The following is a 22,450-nucleotide window of genomic DNA, read 5'->3' as shown; positions in this document are numbered from 1 at the left end:
CAACCAGCATTCCTGTAACTGACAGTAGAGCACAGCGCTAGCAACACCGAGATCACGGGTTTGATTGCTAGGGAACGCATTGATAAAATGATTATCTTGAACAAAATGCAAGTTACTTTGGTTAAAAATGTCTGCCATTTTTTTACCCTTGGTGAAGGTAGGTACACAAATAAATGCAGTACATTCTAGTACACATGACATCAGTATTTTGGCATGTGATATATTAACAACCACAAAAACAATTTACTCAGAAGGAACACCTTTACACTTGAAAAGACCCACCCAATTGCCCTTATGGGAAGTGTTACTAGTTAAAGGGATAGGAATACATTATTTACCCACTATCATGCCATTCCAAACCTATTTGACTTTTTCTTCTTTGGAACACAAAATAAGATATTTTGAAAAATGTTTGGGTCCAAACAACATTAGACCCCATTGACATAAAAAAGACATTTTTAAAAATACAAAATATAGAAAGTAATAAAGGTCTGCAATTGATGACAGATTTTCTTACTATCCCTTTAAGGCCTTAAAAATTGAAAAGTGAATGCATATAGGGTAAAGTCACACGCATTTAATTTTGACACATGCGCTCAAAGCCTACAGACAGGCAAGTGTGAAGACACAGAAAAAGAGAGAAAAGGCGGGGGAGAGACATAAACGAAGACAGAGAGAGCACGAGCGCCAGCCTTTTGTCGTTTCATGTGTAATTTGTGCTCTCTTTCACCTTTTGCTGAGGGACTGTTTCTGTCAGGAGAGGAATGCTCTCCAGCAGCTCAGAGAATGAATGACTGACAGGCAGCTCTGGGTTTGGTTTCAATAACACCAAGCACAAACACTGTAAATTTACAGCTACGGATGACTCTCTGAAAAGATCACCCAAATCTCAGCAGTCATAACTCATTCTCTCTCTCTCTCTTTCTCCACCTCTCACTCTCTCTGTGTAGCAGCTGGTTGTACTCAGTATTGGGCCTGACACGGCACTTTGAAATAGCAATCAATGCCTTTATACTGCAGGGAGGACTCGTAAAAGTGTCACGGCCGGAATATACGGCACCGTATTTCATCGCTTTTCTCTATTTTTAAACGCTGAGTTATGGTGGTGGAAATGTGTACCTATTAAAGGTGATATGATGTATTCTCTGCCTTGTTCTGAGGCTCATTCATCAAGTGGGGACCGAAAAGAAAACTGCACCCACTTCTTCACCCTCTTCCCTCCCCTCTTCCTCTCCTCCAGCTCCCCAGTTCTAGCTGGCTGTCGAGGGTAATTTATAGCACGCAGGCAGTGTAACCTTCTGGCAGGCTTTGTGGAAGAAGCTTGTGCTCTCTCTCTCTTGGCAACTAATAACCTTTTATAAGGCTCAAACTTGGCCAGGTCATTGGGCACGGGAGACAAATCCAGACAGGACCAGAAAAGTAAAATGCGATTGAATCTGAGTTTGCTCTCTGCAGAAAAACAACATCAAATGAATCATGGAAAACCAGGGGAATCGTGTCTAAACTAAATGGCAAAAGCAATCAGTGTGGACAGCAGTGATGATTTTAGCACAACATCAGCTGATTTGGTCTTGGGCTCTCTACTATGTGTGATTTAGTGTCATATAAAAAGACAGTGAAAGAGAAGGGGAAAGCAGATTTAACAGTAATGATACTCTAGGACTAAAGAAATATTTCACTGCTGTCAGCTTGCCCTTAACATTGCATCTGAAATGAGTATGCACATTCCCCGAGAACAAATGCCTTGCATATGACTTTATCAAGATCTTGTACCGCAAGACAGTTTACTTTTTCATCTGCTTGATAGTTCCCATCATTATTTAGCAAAAGAGTTGCGAAAGAGTTTTTTATTAAAAAACATTATACAGTAGCATGTTAAAACTATAACAATGAATTTACAGTCTAGAAGACATGCATAAAAAAACACATATCATGATCTCCTGAGTGATCTCGCATTTAAGTATTTCAAGTTAGACCAAATGTTTTGAGATCCGTTTCCTTCCAGCCTGTCTTATGAGTTTCTCAGTTGTGACCTCGTCCTGACAGCCGAACAGTGCGAGATTAATGAGGTGGGCGGAGCAGTATAATAAACGTTTGTTTGAAGTGACAAGGCTGAAAGGTGTTGATTTACTTACACACTGATAGGCTTTTAATTGAGCGCCTCCATCTCTCATCACATCAAAGTCACTGTGACCGACAGGGCGCTCCTCCATACTGCGGGCTGTGATGACTGACAGCTGACACTCGGCCAGAGTTTTCTCTCATGCCTTAAGATCTCACTCCATAGATTCATTAAAATCCTGTACTAATACAACAATACAAAAAAAAAAAAATACAAATAAGAATACTGATTACAGTACAATGGGTCTAAAGACAAAAAAAATTATCTGGTCTCAAAGTTATATTATATATAATATTCAAATATATTATAATAGAATATATATATATATATATACATATACACAGTATCTCACAGAAGTGAGTACACCCCTCACATTTTTGTAAATATTTTATTATACCTTTTCATGTGACAACACTGAAGAAATGACACTTTGCTACAATGTAAAGTAGTGAGTGTACAGCTTGTATAACAGTGTAAATTTGCTATCCCCTCAAAATAACTCAACACACAGCCATCACTTTTACCCCCAGCTTCTTTAGCAAGGCAGTGGTCATCTTGGAGGTGTGTTTGGGGTCATTATCATGTTGGAATCCAATATGCTGGATCATGCTCTGCTTCAGTATGTCACAGTACATGTTGGCATTCATGGTTCCCTCAATGAACTGTAGCTCCCCAGTGCCGGCAGCACTCATGCAGCCCCAGACTATGGCACTCCCACCACCATGCTTGACTGTAGGTAAGACACACTTGTCTTTGTACACCTCACCTGGTTGCCGCCACACACGCTTGACACCCTCTGAACCAAATAAGTTTATCTTGGTCTCATCAGACCACAGGACATGGTTCCAGTAATCCATGTCCTTAGTCTGCTTGTCTTCAGCAAACTGTTTGCGGGCTTTCTTGTGCATCATCTTTAGAAGAGGCTTCCTTCTGGGACGACAGCCATGCAGACCATTTTGATGCAGTGTGCGGCGTATGGTCTGAGCACTGACAGGCTGACCCCCACCCCTTCAACCTCTGCAGCAATGCTGGCAGCACTCATACGTCTATTTCCCCAAACACAACCTCTGGATATGACGCTGAGCACGTGCACTCAACTTCTTTCGTTGACCATGGCGAGGCCTGTTCTGAGTGGAACCTGTCCTGTTAAACCGCTGTATGGTCTTGGCCACCGTGCTGCAGCTCAGTTTCAGGGTCTTGGCAATCTTCTTATAGCCTACGCCATCTTTATGTAAAGCAACAATTCTTTTTTTCAGATCCTCAGAGAGTTCTTTGCCATGAGGTGCCATGTTGAACTTCCAGTGACCAGTATGAGAGAGTGAGAGCGATAACACCAAATTTAACACACCTGCTCCCCATTCACACCTGAGACCTTGTAACACTAACGAGTCACATGACACTGGGGAGAGAAAATGGCTAATTGGGCCCAATTTGGACATTTTCACTTAGGGGTGTACTCACTTTTGTGGCCAGCGGTTTAGACATTAATGGCTGTGTGTTGAGTTATTTTGAGGGGACAGCAAATTTACACTGTTATACAAGCTGTACACTCACTACTTTACATTGTAGAAAAGTGTCATTTCTCCAGTGTTGTCACATGAAAAGATATAATAAAATATTTACAAAAATGTGAGGGGTGTACTCACTTCTGTGAGATACTGTATATATATATATATATATATATATATACACACACACAGTCAAACCAAAAATTATTCAGACACTAGATATAATTTTTTACATTTTTTTACTAGTTGGTGCAGGACACTATAGTTCATTTATGTAAATGAATAAAAATGAAAATGTAGTTACAAAAAGTTTTAAAATACACTCTTGACAATTTCACAAAGCCTGGTTCCAATACAATACACCTTTCGTATTATAAAGGGAATGTGTCATTTTAACCACAAATTCAGCATTATAAGATCACGCATTTGTCAGTATATGAATATATGATGTAATCTTATTTTCAGAATTGATGGAGGACTCCAAGGAGGTGATGAAGTAAAACATCTGTCTTTTTACTGCAGTTTTTACAAGCCGCCAAGAACTAGGCTGTTGAGTTGTTATTGTTCAGGCAGCAAGTTTACATCTTTTCATTATGTGTGACACAATGACATAACCTGTTTAGAGATCTACTGGCATTTGAGCCTTGTCAGTCAACTGTGAGCTGATTGACAAGACTAATACAGGCTAGGTTAGAATCGTCTTTTACTTTGAAGTCTGTTTTGTGTGACAAAATTAATTACTTCAGTGTGCGCCAGTGAGTGTGACTCAGAAATGAGGGGATAAATGTGGAACTTGTGAACTCTAAAAAGTGAATCAGACTAGCCTAAGGAATGGAGAGATTTCATTTGCCCCATGCATTACTCAAATGGAACGTGTCATGAGTCTTGTGAATGTAGTGACTGTTGCTCCATGCAAGCATTTTCTGGGCCAGCAACAGATAAAAAAACACCTTTTGATGTCTGCTTAGCTTTCACACAACAATATAGAGCAATCTGATTTGTGGCTCTGCTGTGTGTAGCAGAGTAGTTCTCCCACCCCTCCTGATAACTTCACCATGTGGAGGACAATGGGACCTTTTGTTTGAGCGAGAAGGGTGCATTTAAGTTCATTGTGTGTGTGCGCGCTTGTGTGTTTTGGTGCACATGACATGTTTGAAAGCTAAATAAAGATCTGTCATTAACTGTAGGGCATGTACATAATCACTCAGATAATCAGTGAGACAGGAAGATGAGTAGATCTGCTGGGCTCTTGATCAGAGATACAAGAGAGACGAGCCATTAAGCCTGTGAGAGCGCTTAACATCACTGATATCATAAAAAAACAAAAAACATGGAAATGTGCTTTTGCTGGGTATATAACTATTAGTCAAGTCTAGCTCATCCATCTTATGGTATGATATTCCATTCCGTCACATGTGCATGTGGTTTCATACAAATATTTATCCTGTCATCACACCATCACTCACATCTTTGGATCAGAGAGTCTCAAGATGTTCAAGTCTGATTATACCAAAACACAGTGATGAGTCATTAAATCAACCTGAGAAGCTCCATTCTCAGAGAATTCTGGGAAGAGCCTTTTCTGTCATTTGTTACCCTTGAGTGAATGCTGTATGCGTAATTCACACCGAACTAAATAAATCTTCATTCTCTGCTTTTTTTTTTTTTTTTTCTTCTCGGCTCAGTTGTTTTGTGATACGTTCCTTGACTGTGTTTGATAGACTCTCTCTATCATCTCTTTCACACACAGGCACACAAACATTATTCTTAGTAATACTCCACCAAGTTTCATAGTGGAATAGTCCATTTTTAAATATTTGATTCCTAAAAATCTCACAATCACTCTGAAGGATTGTGGGGTTTCTGAAAGCAAAGAGAGAAAGAGAGTGCTACGTTTTACAGTTCTCCAGGGTTGGTCTCACATGTCAGCTACACTCCATAAAGCTGTCCTGTCCCTCTTTTTTCACAGGATTATTATTTCTGGAGAACAGACCAGGCATAAGCAGCAGACTCCCTGCCTCTGGGCTCCCTTTTCATACCACTCACCTCATAAATCAGTCACAGGTAATTAAATGCAAGTGATTTGCATCCTTTTTGTTTGTTTGGTTTTGCCGTCTCTCAGTCTGTACCAAAGAGAGACAAACTGTTTCGTGCCAGTCAAGTATAAAAATATAAATTGTAAATTGAGAACTGTAAACACAAAGCTATTTACCAATCTATTTAAGTTTGAATTAAATTATCTTTTTTTTTTTAATCTATTCTTTTCCCCCCATATCCGTCTCCAAGTTTCATATCCGTCACTGTTTCACATTAACACGAATGATGGCCTGCTATAAAATTCCGGTAGGTTTTCTGCACTTCAGTAATCTGTTCTGAGTGACCTCTCACAAAAAGCAGTGAGGGGATATGAGTGGGCTACAGTCAAGCAGGATGTCTAGCCTCTGCTTTTAGCCTTTTGTTTAGCCAAAGTTATGGTAAAGCCCCGTGCTTTGATACAGTCATGCATAGGCGAACGCCTTCAGGCTTAACAGGGATTGGTCAGACAGGCCTCTTAAAGGGGAGGCCTGCCCCTTAAAATCCACAACAGGAAATGACCATCCGTCATTTATACGTCAAAACAGCTGTTAGCAGCCCACTTCAAGGCCAGACTTGAAAGGAGCTGTTCCCCGTTGTTCCAGCCCGCCCTCAGTTCTTTCTCTCACTCTCTTTCTCTCTTTTTTATTTTCCCTTCCTCCTACTCTAGGGTGCCTTTAAACTCCCTCCATTCCACCCACACCTTTGCCCCCTGCCAAACTCACTTATCCTGAAAATGTTTTTGTAAGGCAATCCATCTTAATTCCAAACCATTGGAATTCTAAGATTTGAGGTTTTAGGCTTGCATTTCATGTTTTTTGCTTTTTCGAGAAAGCAGTGATTCTTCATTTTCTTTGCAGTCCTAAGAATATAACAATGGTTACACCCTGTGATTCTAGGTTTCTGACTAGTAACATAATTTCTAGACAAACGGAAACATTCCAGACATCTCGACCAAACTTTACAGAGTGGCATAAGGGATGGATCAACTGTAAAAGCAGAAAGAAAGAAAAAAAAAACAGAGTGTCTACCAACATTAATACGCTCGTTGACAGCTTAGACCACACCTGTCATAACCTGAAGTATCTGTTTGTGTGGGCCAAAGACAACTGATGTGTTCAAAGGAAGCAATCGCATCATCTCACTTAACCCTGAGCACATCTGAATTTGCATGTTCCTGTAGTTTTATAGATTTGCACGGCCATTACAGACTCCTGTATAGGTGGCAAGTGATGGATGACACTAATAATGACAAAGCAAACAGCAGGGCTGTTGACAGAAGGAGAGGTGACTTCATATAACCACCGCTGCTATCTCTCAACACAGACATGTGCGCGCACACATGTGCAGAACATTAAATGTCCTTAGACGCCGCAGGTAAAGAGATCCTTGTTTAACCACGGCAGATGCGCTTGTACGTGGAGTTCCTAAATAAATAAGACAACGTGTGTTAAAAACCGAACAAACACTGTTTGACGAGATGGATCTCTGAATTCCTGTGTTGTGAGACAGAGTGACAGTTTAATTAACTTAACAGCTTAGATTAGCTAGACAGAAATAAGTGTTATGTATGATTGAGTGTGGTTTAATACTTTGCCACTCCAGTCAACTTTGATCGTCTGTAGGTACTTATGAGTGTGTGGGAGGCTGTTTGTGTGTGTACTGTATGTGGGATCTAAAATGACAGGTTGCTGACAAGCTTAAAACTCTTTCTGCCTCTGAAATGCAGTGTCCTGAGGCTTTCATTTCTCCCTGCACAGCCATTATTAAATGAATATTCACCTCTGCCACCCAGATACGCGAGACAAAGCCCTGCAAACACGTTTGCCTGTGGCTCCTCCTCCCCCTAGGTCAACAGTTCATGCATTCTGTCTTTTTGTCATTTTTATTACACTAAGGCAGGCAACATCACCTTTCAAGAAGCTTCCCAGGTGCTCTTTGTTTTTAACCCCGAGAACAGTTCCAGAGATCAGGCCTTTCTCATCTCTCTGACTCACCTGAAAGGTATTGCCATTCAGAGTAACATAAATATAATTTACACTGTGCAAAATGGGGCAACTATTATGCTGTCAAATGGCATAGCCTAACTACAATGCATTATCAATACATGAGTGGATGCAACTGATTATAATTTTATTGCAAACAAAAGTCACAAAACAATTTAGTGTATGAATGCAAGACTTCAGAAACACACTAGGCAAAATAATGTAATACAACCCGGTCCAATGTCTGGGGTTTAATAATGTTGGGCATAAGCACTTACGAACAATCAAAGCCATTAAATATAACTGAACTTCAAAGTTACTTAGACACGAATTAGCACAGTCTCCCTGTAATAGCCTCTGTCAGGCTTCATTTTTCAATGATTAAGCCAATTCATTGCATAATTAAGTTAGCTAAATTACTTCAATGGCAAAGTAACATGGGATAATGCAATAAAGTTATTAACATTCCAGAACTGGAGGCGCACACATTAGGCATGTGCTGTTATTATGTATGAATGTATTACTCAGTATCATTTGACTTGTTTGACCTAAAAAAAAAAGAAACTGCTACCACAATCTCAGCTTTTCCTTTTAAAACAACCATCTACTATTAAGATTGTAGCAGCATTGATTCTAAATTTGAATTATGTGTTTAAGTATGAAATACATTTTTAAACTATACATCCTATAAATACATTTTTGGACCTTATGCAAAGACAAATTGACGTACTATTAATGTCATTTTGAAATATACAAAATGTGTCTGAATGAATCTACTTATGAATAACTATCAATGTGTGAATCACTGTCAACTTAATAAAGAATCTGTAATGTCTTTGTACACAAGTAATTATAACATTTATTCTTTAAAACTAGAATGTGTCTCTAGTTCTTAAAACGAGTAATCCAACTGACTATTTCAACACTTTCTAGTATACATTTCTTTACAAGTACGGATTATTAGATAATTGAACCTATTATGAATCAATATATTACTAGATCCACACTGAATTAAATGTCAAAAATAAGCAGCTTGTTACAATTGAACATAATAGAAACAATAGGATATATACTTGGAGTGACTAGTAGCAAAGAATTAAGCACTATAGCGTAATCTAATGAAGAGTTACTATTGCAATAAAAAGGTAAAAACAAAATGGGCTTCTACTGTAGATACTAGTCAATACTAGATTACTAGTGATTAAAAAATAACAACAACAAGAAAGCTACTTGAAACAAAATTAGATAAAAATGAAATAAATGGTAAAACGGCATGCCACAGTCTCTTTGCATGTTTTGACATACAACGATCAAGCACTTGGCCAGCGGGTCCGGAGCGAGTCAGAGGAGAGAGGAGGACAATCTCCGCCTCTGTTGTGCCTACCCACTTATTACTAATGCAGACGCAGGCGATTGGACGTCGGCTGAGCGCTTTGAAGTTCTCCCTCAGATCTTCAGTACGAGCAGAGTGTATATGCGTACGGAGGGTGTAGTGCACACACCGGAGCGCACACGGACCAACGGAATGCCATTATTTGACACGATATTTACCAGTAGTTCTTCTGTGTAGTTTCTTTCTTTTAATTGTACAAGTATACAAGACTTCTCTTATTTGCTAAGTCGTCGTTTGCGCGTAAAGGACTCGCGAGCATTTTGGGGTTTAAGGCAGCACTGATTCGGTGACGGAACGATGTGGAGACGGAGTGTACGTTCTACATAGAGACTGTAACAGCTCTCTTTCTCTGGACTACAGACCGAACTGATGTTTCAACGGGATATTTAACTGTCAGCAGAAGAGGATATAATGTCGTTTGGCTCTTTATTGAAGACACTGGATATCTCTAAATGAAAACTGAAGGACACCCGCCCCGTCGCTGCCCTCGACAGGTCTCTGATCCGCCCCGATCCAGATGAGCGAACTGCCTCCTGGATTTGCAGTCAGTTCACGGAACCAGCAGACCCTTAAAAGTCGTTACATTAACAACGATAGTTCGCCCACCTGTTTAAGACCACAGACCGTCTCGATCGTCTCACTGCCGTACCGTGATCCCGCGCGTCAGGAAAAAAGGCTGCCTATAAGGATTCTCAAAATGTTGACCGCTCACACAAGTCATATACTTCACCCGGAGTATCTCCAGCCGCTCAGCTCCGCACCAGTGAGCATCGAGGTACGAGTAACTCCCTTCTAATGCATACGTTTCTTACTTGTTTCTAATAAAATATATATAAGTTTACTTATATTAAATTATGTGTTGTTGTCCGAGTTTGTGGGTTTCTATTAAGCAAAATGTTGTTAGTTTGATTTCATCGACATGACTAGTGTGCATTTGTTACGTGTTTTATCGTTTCTCAGCATTATGTTCTATCTGGCGCGCCTCGTTTTAATTCGGAATTCACCGAAAGGATCTGAATACTATTCAGCGCCTATTTGAAAGGATAGTCCGGATCTGGATAAGGCCGTGTTTCTCTATGAAGACACATTTTATGGTTTCACATTTCCTAATCGGTATTGACGTGCGTTTTTACCGTACTTTAAATTCCACTGTTTATCTACAAGCCTACCTAACATTTTTGTAACCAAAAATTAAGAACTCGATATTCATAAATTACACCGTGCAGTGTTTTCTAAGTAACGTCTTAAAACACTGCACAATGTACATGGGGTGATGCAAAAGGTATAACAAAAATGTCCACCTTTTGATGTATAAGTTTGCCATGGAAGCATTTTATGATGATGTCATACTTTCGAACCTAATCTAAATATAAATAGAATGATTGCAACATTGGTCACATTCCTTCTCAAAATATTTCAATCATTGAAGAAATTCTCTAGAATTGGTTTTCCCTAGAATTGTTCTTTTCTGTCAGTTCATGAGAAGAAAAATAAAGTTAACTTAAAATGTCTTTTTTGTCCCCATAGCTGGATGCTAAAAAGAGTCCCCTAGCATTGCTGGCCCAGACCTGCTCACAGATCGGAAAACCAGATCCTCCTCCCTCCTCTAAACTGGGATCCCTCTCCTCCAGCAGCCATGGAGACAAGGACGGACGCTCTACCAGCTCCAGCCTGAAGCCTGGGGAGCATCAGAACCTAGATGACAAGTCCAGCTTTAAGCCTTACTCTAAAACTGGATCAGAATGCCGGAAGGATGGAGCTGGGATGAACAGCTCAGCAGATAAAGCGGGGTTCAGAGTGCCAAATAGCGGTTCTGCAGCTGTGACATGCCCCTCTTTACCTCCGCATGCCCCCTCTCCACAGGCCAGCTCACCTTCTCAGCAGACATCAGGACAGTCACATACACACCGGCAGTCTCAGTCTCCCCTGTCACAGAAAACAGCACATCTACAATCCACCCACATGGACTCCAAAGCTGCAGGTTCAGACACAGGGAACGACAGCAGCAGCAATGGCGGCGATCGCAATGGGAAAAAAGATTCGGACCACAGTAAATCCAGTCTGGACATTGCACAGATCGCCAACTCCAGTCATGCACGTGCTAGTGCGAACTCCAGCAGTGCCAGTTCCTCTAGCAGTCCTCAGCCTGATAATAAGGCTGACCCCCAACCCCCTCAGCCCAGCCTGAGTGCAGGCCACATCGCTCCCGTGTCTCCCTTCAAACCGGGCCACTCTGTTTTTCCCCTCCCGTCCTCCACCATGGGCTACCACGGCTCCATTGTCGGGGCCTATGCCGGCTATCCTTCTCAGTTTGTGCCTGGGTTGGATCCCTCTAAATCTAGTTTAGTTGGCTCTGGGATGGGTGTTCCAGGAAAGCACCCCAGCTCCAGTCCTCTCACCGGGGCCTCACCTCCCTCTTTTATGCAGGGTTTGTGCAGGGACCCATACTGCCTCACCTACCCCAATGCACCCCACCTTGGGGGCAGCAACTGTTCTTCCTGCGTTCACGATCCGTCATCTGCCCTAAAGTCTGGCTTCCCTCTTATGTATCCCACCCATCACCTCCACTCCCTCCACCCCAGTTCTCTGTCCTCTAGCGCCACCTCATCTCTGTCCCATCCTCTGTATACTTACGGTTTCATGCTACCCAATGAAACACTCCCTCACGCCTGTAACTGGGTCTCAGTGGGTGGCCCGTGTGACAAACGCTTCGCCACCTCAGAGGAACTCTTGGCCCATTTGCGTACGCACACGGCTCTGCCAGGTGTGGATGGGAAGCTGCTCTCTGGCTACCCTTCATCTGTCTCCTCTGCTGCTTCCTGCCACCTCCACCTGCCTCCTCCTAGCAGCCCAGGAGCCCTTCCCAGTTCCCTCTCCCTGCGTGGATCACCAGGGCTAGGTTTGGCACGGTATCACCCCTACGGAAAGGCACACTTGCCAGGAGCTCCATCCCTTCCTATGCACTCACTCCCAGCCACAGCGCCCTACTATTCTCCCTATGCTCTATATGGCCAGAGACTGGGCTCAGCTTCTGCTCTTGGGTACCAGTGATAAAAAGTCTAAGGACAGTGTAAAGATATTGGCATGAGCTTGCTGGAAAGCACAGGAACATGCAGGATTCCCCTAAAAAGAATGAAGCAAAAAGCACGGGATAGTTATATTCACAATGAGGAATAAAATGCTTTGGATGACTGTTGTTTAATTAACGGTCACTCCAAATTTCCATTAGGATATTAGGGAACCCTTATGAACTTTAGGTGGAGAGCTAATGAGAATGCAGAACTCAATTTATTTTATCTGATCAATTTTTCTTTTTCTTTTTTTTTTTCAATTTACCAAAAGTGTGTATTTATTTTTCACTTGAGCGCTTGACTTTTTGTTTCTAAGCAACATTTACCGCCAAAATTCAGTCATTATTTTCAGAATGGAGCAATATTTTCACAGTACGAATATGGTTGTTCCTATCATACACTTTGTAATAATGCAATGTTTGCAACAACGGACTGACATATTGTCTCTCAGACACAAAATCTTTCTTTTAACGTCACTTTCTTTTGTGCATTAGATCTGTGCAACTCGGTCTCTTTATTGGAGAACGGATGAGCATGACTTGGTCAACAGCTACTTTGTTCCTTATGATTTGGCGATTATTTTGTACTTGTACAGTTCAAAGAATAAAACGGAAAGATGTGATATATTTTCTATTGTAGCTGACTCTGCAAGTTGGGGATGGAAGTGGAGAAGGGGAAAAGAATTCAAATAAGAGTACTATGTTGTGATGGCAGCGCTATCCATTTAACAAAGTCTTATTTTGTGTAATAAATGATACTTGATTACATTTATAGATGTGTTGATGTCCCTCGCTTCTCTTTCATTTACGTTTCTTACACTGTTAATATGCTCGCTTTCACATACGTAATTTTGAGCAAAAGTTAGATAACAGTCACACTTTGAAGAATTGTACACACTGACCATTTTCGTAACAGAAACACAAACAAAAAAAGGATATAATATAATTAGACCTTTCATAGAAGCACATGAAAAAGCATTGGGCCTTAATTTGAGCAACTAAATCTTTGACTTTAGCTTTCTACACTACTGACAGCTTTGTTCCCTATTAGTTTAAGCTATTAACACAAAATAAGGTCCTCTGTCTGTTTACTGTTCTGCTCGTAATGTGAAAGTGCAGTGTTAGTCACTGCTGCTTGTTTGTGCCTCTGCAGCATTGTGTAAAGAGCTGCCTCAGCACAAGGGAGTATTGGGTCTTAAATACAGCTCAATGATAGCCTGGTAATAACCCATGGGAGCCATGCACTCACTCCCAGTGCACTCTGATGGATTGCCTTGCTACACAAAGGGCAAAAGATGACAATGGGAGGCTGTTAATAGAGAAATATTTATCAAATGCTTGACATGACCCCCAGGAGTGCAGTCCCCATTGTTTGACCTGAGTGTGTTGTGTCCTATGGTTTAGAAAGTCTTGCTTAATGCTGTGCTACAAAAAGGGTCAAGATTCAATATTGTTGATGTGATTGCGTGACTAAGTTAGGATTAATGTCTCATACATAAGCGGCCAGAGTGTACAACTCTTCTTCAGACCCATTTTCCTGAAACAGAATGAGTCGAGATGCCGTTAAGCACTAGGATGAGCCAAACGCACACACACATTTACATGTACACACAGATTCTCAGTTCATTAGCACTTCAGACAGGAGAGGACGCAGCACAGGTGTCACTTGACAGGGCCATTAAATGAATAGATCACTCCACTGCCTCTGTTAACTCTGGCTATCCAGCAAGGACACAGCATAAGGTTCCTCTTATGGGAAACCAGGAGGTCAAGACTAGAGGAGGAAGAGCTGAGATGAGAATAAACACTTGCTCAGTTCCTAATACCCAACTCTAAATTTCAGTAAGACACAACATAGGCCTGCTAATAGTAAACAGTCTACCAGAATGATGTATTCACAGGACAGAATGATGCATAAACTGCAGTAGAAAGCATCTAAACTGAAGTATTGCATTTTGTTGACATAAAGAGATGTTCGGATCTAAAAGTAAGGTTCAGCGCCAAGAGCCTATTTTAGAAATGGTCTTGAATGACTTCCTGTGAGACTCAGAGAGGAAGTTATTTAATGGAGTTACGGAGTATCTGGGCACAGCCCAAGAGAATTAAAAACTTCATGACATGGATAACGTTGCCCCTAGTGGTAAAGCAATGCAACTGCAATGAACAAAAAGAAATCATTGAATTTAGTCAGCAATTTGTTTTTTGCACAAATGAGAATACACAAAATGTTCTGAGCGTGTAAATACACTGGGTTTTGATGAAGAACGAGAAAAAAGAGATCAAATATTAGTTAAAGCCAGTACAGCAAGGTTAAACGGAGGGGAGGTCTTTTCACGTTTTATCCGAAGGTGAGAGATTAATCCTGCCATCACTCCTTTCCCACTCGTTCATCACATTCCTGCTCTATCCTTTTCTCAGTCTTTCTCCTCATCAATCTCTCCCTGCCATCTATCTTTCTCTCCCTCGTCTCCCGGGCTCCAGCTGAGTCAATATGCAGTCACTCTGTTTCTGTCGCCTGCTTGTGGAGGGGAGGGGAGCTGGATGGATGTGTGGGTGGGGGTGTGGAGTTAATTTAGTCCCTGACCAGTGTCTTCTCAGCAGGGCTACACCTGTTTGATTGATCTCTTTCTCCCTTTCTCTGCTGTCCCACTGGGCTTAGAATGGCGGTGGGGGGGCAAGACCCCCCCCTCCTTCCCAATGTGTCCAGTCAACTACTGAGGAGAGAAAGAGTGTGTGTGAGAGAGGGAGAGAGCTGCAGCCCATCACAGCAGTGTCCCGGGCAGGCAGCCCGGCAGCCCTAGTGATTAATGACGACAGGGTGTGGAGCTGCTCCTCAATTAGCCGCCAAGTCCACAGCAACTCACGAGCCTGACAGCCCCAACCTGAAAAAGAATGAGAGAGGGAGAGAGTTAGATCACCCCTCCCTCACTGACTCTTTTTCTTGGGCTGTCTCTCTCTGTTTAGATCTTGTCTCTTGTCTCTCTTCACCTACACCCTCTTTCTCCCCTGGCTTCTCTACTGTTACTTTCTTGTTGTCTCTTTGATTATGTTAGCCTAATGTAGACTCTCTCTCTCCCTTCGCAAACTTCCATATACATTACACTCTGTTAATTACCGCATGAGTACTCTGATGACTGTTTGTCACGGTGATACAGACCAGACCGCTCTCTTTCTCACACACACTCACACTCCTCGAGCTCATAAAGCAATCAATCACACAACTGCTTCTGCTTCATGACTAAAGAAATCCATTGAGGACTTTCCACGGGACTCTTAATCACATCAACCACATCACAAAATACCACTTCATCCGCCAGCAACAACAACAAAAATTGTGGCGGTGCACACCTCTGCCCAGTGATCTCTTAGCCATCCCCATTTGTCTAGCAAAACCGTGTGCATGTGTGACGACAGCCTGACAACGCAGGCAAACGAGTGTGTTGCAATTATGGGTAACCACTAATAACGCATTCCACCGCTACAGCTGGATTCCATTTGAAAACGCACTGGGGGAGCGCGGCACCAATGTCACGAACATTGTGCGCATGAAAAATCGTGCCTTGGCACCGGAATGGTGGGGTTAAGATTGATTCCGAGTCATGCCCGGAGTGACAGCACCTTTTCCTGCTCTGCTTGGGAAAATGTTTCTGTTACCTCATGCTTCCTCTATAATACGTTTCCTCTATAATATGTATTTATGGTTTTCTTATGCTCACCAAGGCTGCATCTATTTGATCAAAAATACAGTAAAAAGAGTAATATTGTGAAATATTATTACAATTTAAAATACTAAGTTTTCTACTTGAATATTCATATATACATTTTTGAATTAAATATTTGAATTTTCAGCAGCCATTACTCCAGTCTTCAGTGTCAGTGATAATAATTATAATCATTCTAATATGCTGATTTGGTGCTCAAGAAACATTTCTTCATCAATATAGAAAACAGTTGTGCTGCTTACTTTTGTGGACAATGTGACATTATTTTCAGGATTCTTTGATGAATAGAAAGTTCAAAAGAACAGCATTTATTTAAAAAGAAATTTCTTCTAAAGTCTTAACTATCACTTTTGATCAATTTGATGCATACTTGCTGAATAAAAGTACTGTACTGTACCAAACTTTTGTACATTAGTGAATATGCTACTGTATTCCTAAAAGTTGACAGATATACACATTTAAAGGTTTTTCATGTCTGAGAAAATATAAGACCAAACATATTGATGATATATCCAAATTTCTTTCCAATAAAATTATCTCTACAATGAGAATAACAAGAAACAAATCAACATAAAATTGAAAAAAAAAGTGAGATAGCCCATTTAATATATCCCAGTGGCCCAACTTCCTAAACATGTCAACAGAGAGTAAACAGATATTGCATTCATCAAGCCATTTCTTAACTTAGAAAATCTTTTATATGTATCTGAACCTTTATATAACTAGGAATTCGTCCTATTAAGAATTAAAAATGTCATAAAATTTCTAAAGTCTTCTATAATATATTCTGCACCATGATGTAGTGACATCTGCTGGGGAATGTTTTCAGTTTCTATTATGTAATTACTTTGATTCATTAGATATCATAATTACACATTATGTTCATACTGTGCTTTGTGTGCACTTCAGTGTCAGTATATGTATATAAATAGTGTATGTAATCAGCATATAATTCAAACTGACCACATTAATCCAGAATAATGTGCTTTAATAAAAATGACTAGTATGTAATTTGTGAACATCACTATGAGGACGTGTGGAGAGCTTTGTAACTGTTTATTTTACCTGCTGCCCTCAGCCTCAAGCTTGGCATAACATTGTCACAATGTTTAAATACTGCTGTCATGTGCAGTCCAGGTTTAAGTGGACTGCATGACATCATTTATAAACTACCAATGGGCAATGTTAGGTGCGACCATGACACAACGATGTGTTAAACCCAAAGGTCAACTAATCCATTAAACACCATGCATTAAGCTGCCGCCTGACACGCTCTGGGCAGAAAAGAACTAGCAATGTTAAGACAAAGTTGTACAATAGACTCTTTTTTACTCTGCACATACAAACATAGTACTACTATTAAAGGTTAAATAAGTGTCCTCGCATTCAAAACCGAAGGGCACATAAAGGTATAGACATCTGTCAGGTCTTGTTTAATGAAATATACAGAGATAAAAGTACTCTTGTCAACACCCTTCCATTTTTCTTCATAATGTGACAACCCTGTACATACCACACGGCTCTGAAACTTTTACCCAAGGCCTCTAGTCACCAGATTTTCCTTCCGCCTCTGTCAGGATATTTTATGGACCGTCAATGTGTGTACGTGTGTGTGTGTGTGTGGTAGTGAGAATACACCACAGAACAGCCAAGTTAATGTTATGAGAAGCGGCAGGGGTTTCTTAAGTAAGAGCAAAAGTTTTCCAGAGCAATGTGATTATTTTTACTGACTCAACGCCCCCCTCCCTTTTAGCAGGGGTGATGGTAACCACTCGGTCTCCTTGCCCTCTCTGTCTTGGCGGTAAGCTAACCCAGCTGTTCTCAATGCCATTTTGGGGAGAGGAAAAACCGAAGGCAGGAGAGAGCAAGAAAGAGCGAGAGCGAGAGAGAGAAGCTGGCAGGGAGGGGAACAGACCTGATTATCCAAATACAGTCATTAAAGGGGAAATGTGTTTTTCAAACTGTCAAGATGATTAATGAGGGAGAGCAAATCCTCACAAATGCTCTTGTTTAGTCTAACTGGCAGACATGATCCTGGCCACTGATTAATGGCAGTGCTGGTGCGTGAGGCCACCGTGAGGTGAGATGAGTGGGTGGGTGGGGGTAGGTGTTAGGTAGTGGAAGGACGTGTAGTGTGGCAGAGCGATAGAACGTCACAGGATGTTACAGAGAGAGTGGGAGAGAGACAAGAGAAAGCGCACGAGTCAACACAACAGCAGTTTTATCTTCGGCACTTTTTAGAGGTTTAATGAGTTTAAACAACAAGGCTGCATGGCTTCACCTCACAAAAATGCTCATTAGATGTTTTTGGCCAAACTTGCAGCGCTTGAACAAATACCAAGCATGATTTATGGCATAAATAACCGCGGTAATAATTACAGTATACAAACAGACTTGCAGTGAAGTAACAGTCATTAGAGTAAGAAGAAAAGCAGATCCTGTCAGCGCTAAAGGGATCTCTGTATTGTTTTGATGTAGTCAAATCATATGGAACACCTTAAAGGGATAGTTCACCCTAAAATGAAAATTAAGGTTTTGTTCAAATGCAGTATGCCATTCTTTCTTTTTCGCATCAAGTTTTAAAAAGATGCAACAGTTTAACAGAATGATCTTATATCCCACATGTTCTGGGGGTATACGAAAGGGTTTGGTGAAAAACAAACTGAAATTTAATGTATTATTTAACTTTAATGTATTCCTTAACTTTAGCTTATAGGCTTCTGTGCACGAGACTCTATTAGCTCCGCAGTTCACTCCGACTTGCCCAGAAAAGGCACACAAGTTGTGAGAAATCAAGATTAATAAATACACTACATGAAATACAATGCCTAGAAATCCCAAAAAAAGTATCTGTGTACTTTCTTCACTGGGTTGAATATGTCCGTAGATGACAGTCAGAATGACAGTTGACAGATGTGAATGAACGTGATAACTTCCTGTTGCAACAAACTCAGATTGTTTTTCATGTTGCGTTTTTCTTAGTCTTGATTTCTCACAACCTGTGTGCTGTGTTCTGGGTGTGTCAGAGTGAACTGCTGTACTAACAGAGTCTCACGAATGCGCACGTCACATAGCCGTGCACAGAAGACCAACGGCCAAGGTCAGGATTTTACATTAATACATTTAATTTTGGATTAATACATTACATTTTGTTTTGTTTTTTTACCAAACCCTAATGTATACCCTCAAAACACTTGGAATAAAAGCCTAAATTCAAACTGTTCCTCATATAAAGCATTCATGTCTTTTCAGAAAATTTGGACTAAACCACTCAATTCATATGGATTAGTTTTACGTCTCTTTATGAACTCTTTGAAGCGTCAAAGTATCAGTTGCGTAGCAGTCAATGGAGGGACAGAAAGCTCTCAGGTTTCATCAACAATATCTTCATTTGTGTTCCAAAGATGAACGAAAGTCATACAGGTTTGGAACGACATGAGGGTGAGCAATTAATGACAGAATTTTCATTTTTGGGTGAACTAACCCTTTAACACTGTTTGCTGGAGCCTTTGAGTGTGTGTTGTCCTGGTAAATCCTACGTTGTGGGGACATTTTTTGGTCCCCATGAGGAAAACAGATTACAAATCATACAGAATAATGTTTTGAAAATTTAAAAATGCAGAAAGTTTTCTGTGAGGGTTGTTTTTAGGGGTAGGATTAGGGGTATACAGTTTGTATAGTATAAAAATAATTATGTCTATGGAAAGTCCCCATGAAACATGGAAACTAGGGATGTGACGGTGAGGAAATTTTCCCACTGGTTAATCGACGTGTGACAACACCGGTAATACCGGTATCACCTGGTGGATTGACATTTGAGTTTTTCCTTCTTTTGCACACCACTTTTAAATCGCATGGCTGCATGGGCATTCATAATGGTCAGTTTTCAGTTCATTCATATGAAAGTTGAGCTTCACGCGCTCCGCACCAGTGGACACGCATCGTTATGAATGCCCGTGCGGCCGTGCGCATTTTACTTTCGCTTTCAAATTAGTGCCAATTCGGGGGCAGCAATTGCTTGAATGATGGGTTCATTATTATTATTAATGAAAAACACAACTAGAAAAACACAACTAACCCTTAGCAGGTTCCCTATTAGCATTGGGTTTAAATCCAAAATATTGCCAAATAGACGCTTTTACATTTCACTTTGGAACCAAATCTTCCGCCATCATCTTGTCAGTCAGCTCCTCACTCTGGTGATAAATGAAATCTGACTCCTGCTGTTGGTCTGTGCTGCTACTCTTGTTCAGCTCCCACTGCATTGAGCAGATACAGTTTTTAATTGTACTGTCTGTTTTCTAACTGAACTAAATTAAATTTTATTACTACTATAAAAAATCAAAACAACATTGCGGCCGGTGCTAAGGTGGGCAAGTGATGTAACCGGTTTTGCAGCTGAACATCGGTAACACAGTTAACACCGACTATCGCAGCAAGCCTAATGGAAACCCAACATGTGTGTGTGTGTGTGTGTGTGTGTGTGTGTGTGTGTGTGTGTCAGACAGCTGACCTTAGAAATGACTGATTTTCCTCCTGGCAGGAGCTAAAGTGCTGATACCTGACTATTTTACCTTGCTGACCTTAAAGAGTGGCGGTTACAACATGCGCACACACACTCATACACTCACTGCTCAGACAAACTCACTGCTACTGTTTAAGATTTCTATGGCATAATGGCACAGAGCACACATTCATTAGCCATTGTCTCATTGACAGTATTGGAAACCAATTGGTCTGCAAGCTATTCATCAGGAAAGCAGACAGGCTAACAATTTGTCTGTGCTGGGAGTGGGAGGTCTTCTTTAGACTCAATGGTTACAGTTTTTTTTTCAACCACATGTGAGAGGAAAATTAGCTTTCCACTAACCTACTAGTGTTGTACCATCTTCTTTTGTCCCACATCCAACTGACCACTGCATCATTACTCAATATTTTTTCTCTCAACAGAATAGGGGTGCATTGAAAATTAAACATTTTCAAAAATGTTGGCACAAATAAGCTGATAATTATTTTAATTAACCAGCCATTAACCAACAAAGGGCTGATATGAGAAGTCTATGCTAATTTGTCTAAATACATACAACAACAAAAGTAAAATTAAATAATTAAATGCTACAAGTGAAATTAGGCATAAAACATTACAATGTAGAGTATGAAAAATGGATATTTGGATAAATTAATATTTTGATATTTGCTAAAAATTACATTACAGTGTTATATTTAACATTCCAGTGAGCATTAGATGACAGCAAAGGTATAATCTAAATGTAAAAATAGAGGGAATGAGCACGCACAATATTAAATAATTTGATATACATTTTTTATATATCCATTAACATGCTAAAAAATTAAAGTATACAGGACAATAATCAATATAGTACTAATATACCTTAAACATATCATTCAAGCCAATGGTTTAGAGTTATATCTGTTGGGTCAGAATCGTGATGTAGTGGTTAGGACATGTGGCTATGGTGCTGTTGTGGGTGATTCAGGTTTAAGTCTACCCTGTTCTGATCTCTGATTCTCAATGCTTAATGAATAAACCTAAATAGTTTTAATTAATTCTCAAAATACAGACATTAATGCAAGGAAAATGTGTATACTCAATAGAAAGCCCCAATTATTTCAGTGTAAAAACACCCACTACAAATCTTGAGCAGCAGGAAACTTAACTTTTAACAACTAACGGCTGTTTTTATTTTCACCTTGTAATTATTTTGTTTCAGTTTTTTAGGCTGCATGGTCTCCTTATGACCTCTCTTTTCTCTTATTCACTTCCACTCCCTTTACATTAAAATGGCTAACAGCTGTGAACTTCTCTTAACATGACAGAATGTGAGGCTGTGCATCTCTCATTCCCTTCATCACCATCATCATGTTCTGTTCTCTGTTCCTCTCCCTCGAACCACACATGCCACAAACACACATAATCTACCTTTGTATATCTTAATACTAAATAGAGCAGTACACCCCTATGGAAGACACTGAACATACTGATGCAGAAGAAAGAGTATAAGCAATATCAGTCTGGCCAGTAAAACACATACTATACAACATTCATTAATCTGGCTAGTAATTCACACACTAAACAGCTTCTATCAGTCAGACCTATAAGTAGATGATGGCAAGAAGAACCTAAGCATGCTAAATTACCAGCAATCAGTATAAATGATGACATGACAAATTAGAGGAGGAAAGGGAGAGTTAACCAGTGGTCCCAAACTCTCTAAGAGATATCTAGATGAACATATCCCTCAATATGTTTGCGAGAAGATAAATCGTGTCAGAGAGGGAGAATGACGAGGAGAAAAAGCTCAGAGAGAGAAAACAGGCAGGATGGGAGGGAGTTAATGGAGGGCACGGGTGAGAAGGCTGGGTGGAGAAGTCAATGTTTCTGAAGTGCTGAGAGTAGGACAGCTGTGTGTGTGTGTGTGTGCGCGAGGAGGCCCTAGAAGCAAGTTCTGTTTGTGTGTGTCAGAGGGAGTAGTGATTAATGACCCACAGGCCTTGTTTCTCTTGCTTCCTTCCTCAGCAGCGATGTCACACACACACCATCACATGTCAGCCTAAT

The 22,450-nt window shown here is 40.6% G+C and overlaps 1 protein-coding gene and 1 long non-coding RNA gene across 4 annotated transcripts in view; one reads left to right on the top strand and one right to left on the bottom strand.

Annotated features, from left to right (window-relative positions):
• Positions 1-1,939: 1,939 nt before the first annotated feature.
• Positions 1,940-22,450, bottom strand: part of LOC127512463 (uncharacterized) — a 29,113-nt gene continuing 8,602 nt past the window's right edge. Inside the window, exons 3-4 of one of the 3 annotated variants that reach the window (XR_007930204.1) lie at positions 2,136-2,300; positions 1,940-2,039 (exon numbers count right to left, since the gene is read on the bottom strand). This is a non-coding gene — a long non-coding RNA (uncharacterized LOC127512463). Of the gene's footprint in view, positions 2,306-22,450 lie in introns of all 3 variants that reach the window. The other 2 variants (XR_007930203.1, XR_007930202.1) reach the window with 2 other exon arrangements.
• znf703 (zinc finger protein 703) lies at positions 9,128-12,923 on the top strand. Its single transcript, XM_051893345.1, has 2 exons — positions 9,128-9,856; positions 10,609-12,923. Exons 1-2 carry the CDS (start codon positions 9,599-9,601, stop codon positions 12,130-12,132), a joined length of 1,782 nt encoding a protein of 593 aa, XP_051749305.1. The 5' UTR covers positions 9,128-9,598; the 3' UTR covers positions 12,133-12,923.

The sequence above is a fragment of the Ctenopharyngodon idella genome, chromosome 5 (assembly GCF_019924925.1).
Source record: "Ctenopharyngodon idella isolate HZGC_01 chromosome 5, HZGC01, whole genome shotgun sequence".
Lineage (NCBI taxonomy): Eukaryota > Metazoa > Chordata > Actinopteri > Cypriniformes > Xenocyprididae > Ctenopharyngodon > Ctenopharyngodon idella.
The sequence above is the reverse complement of the archived record's forward strand: the minus strand, read 5'-3'. Positions and strand labels throughout refer to the sequence as shown.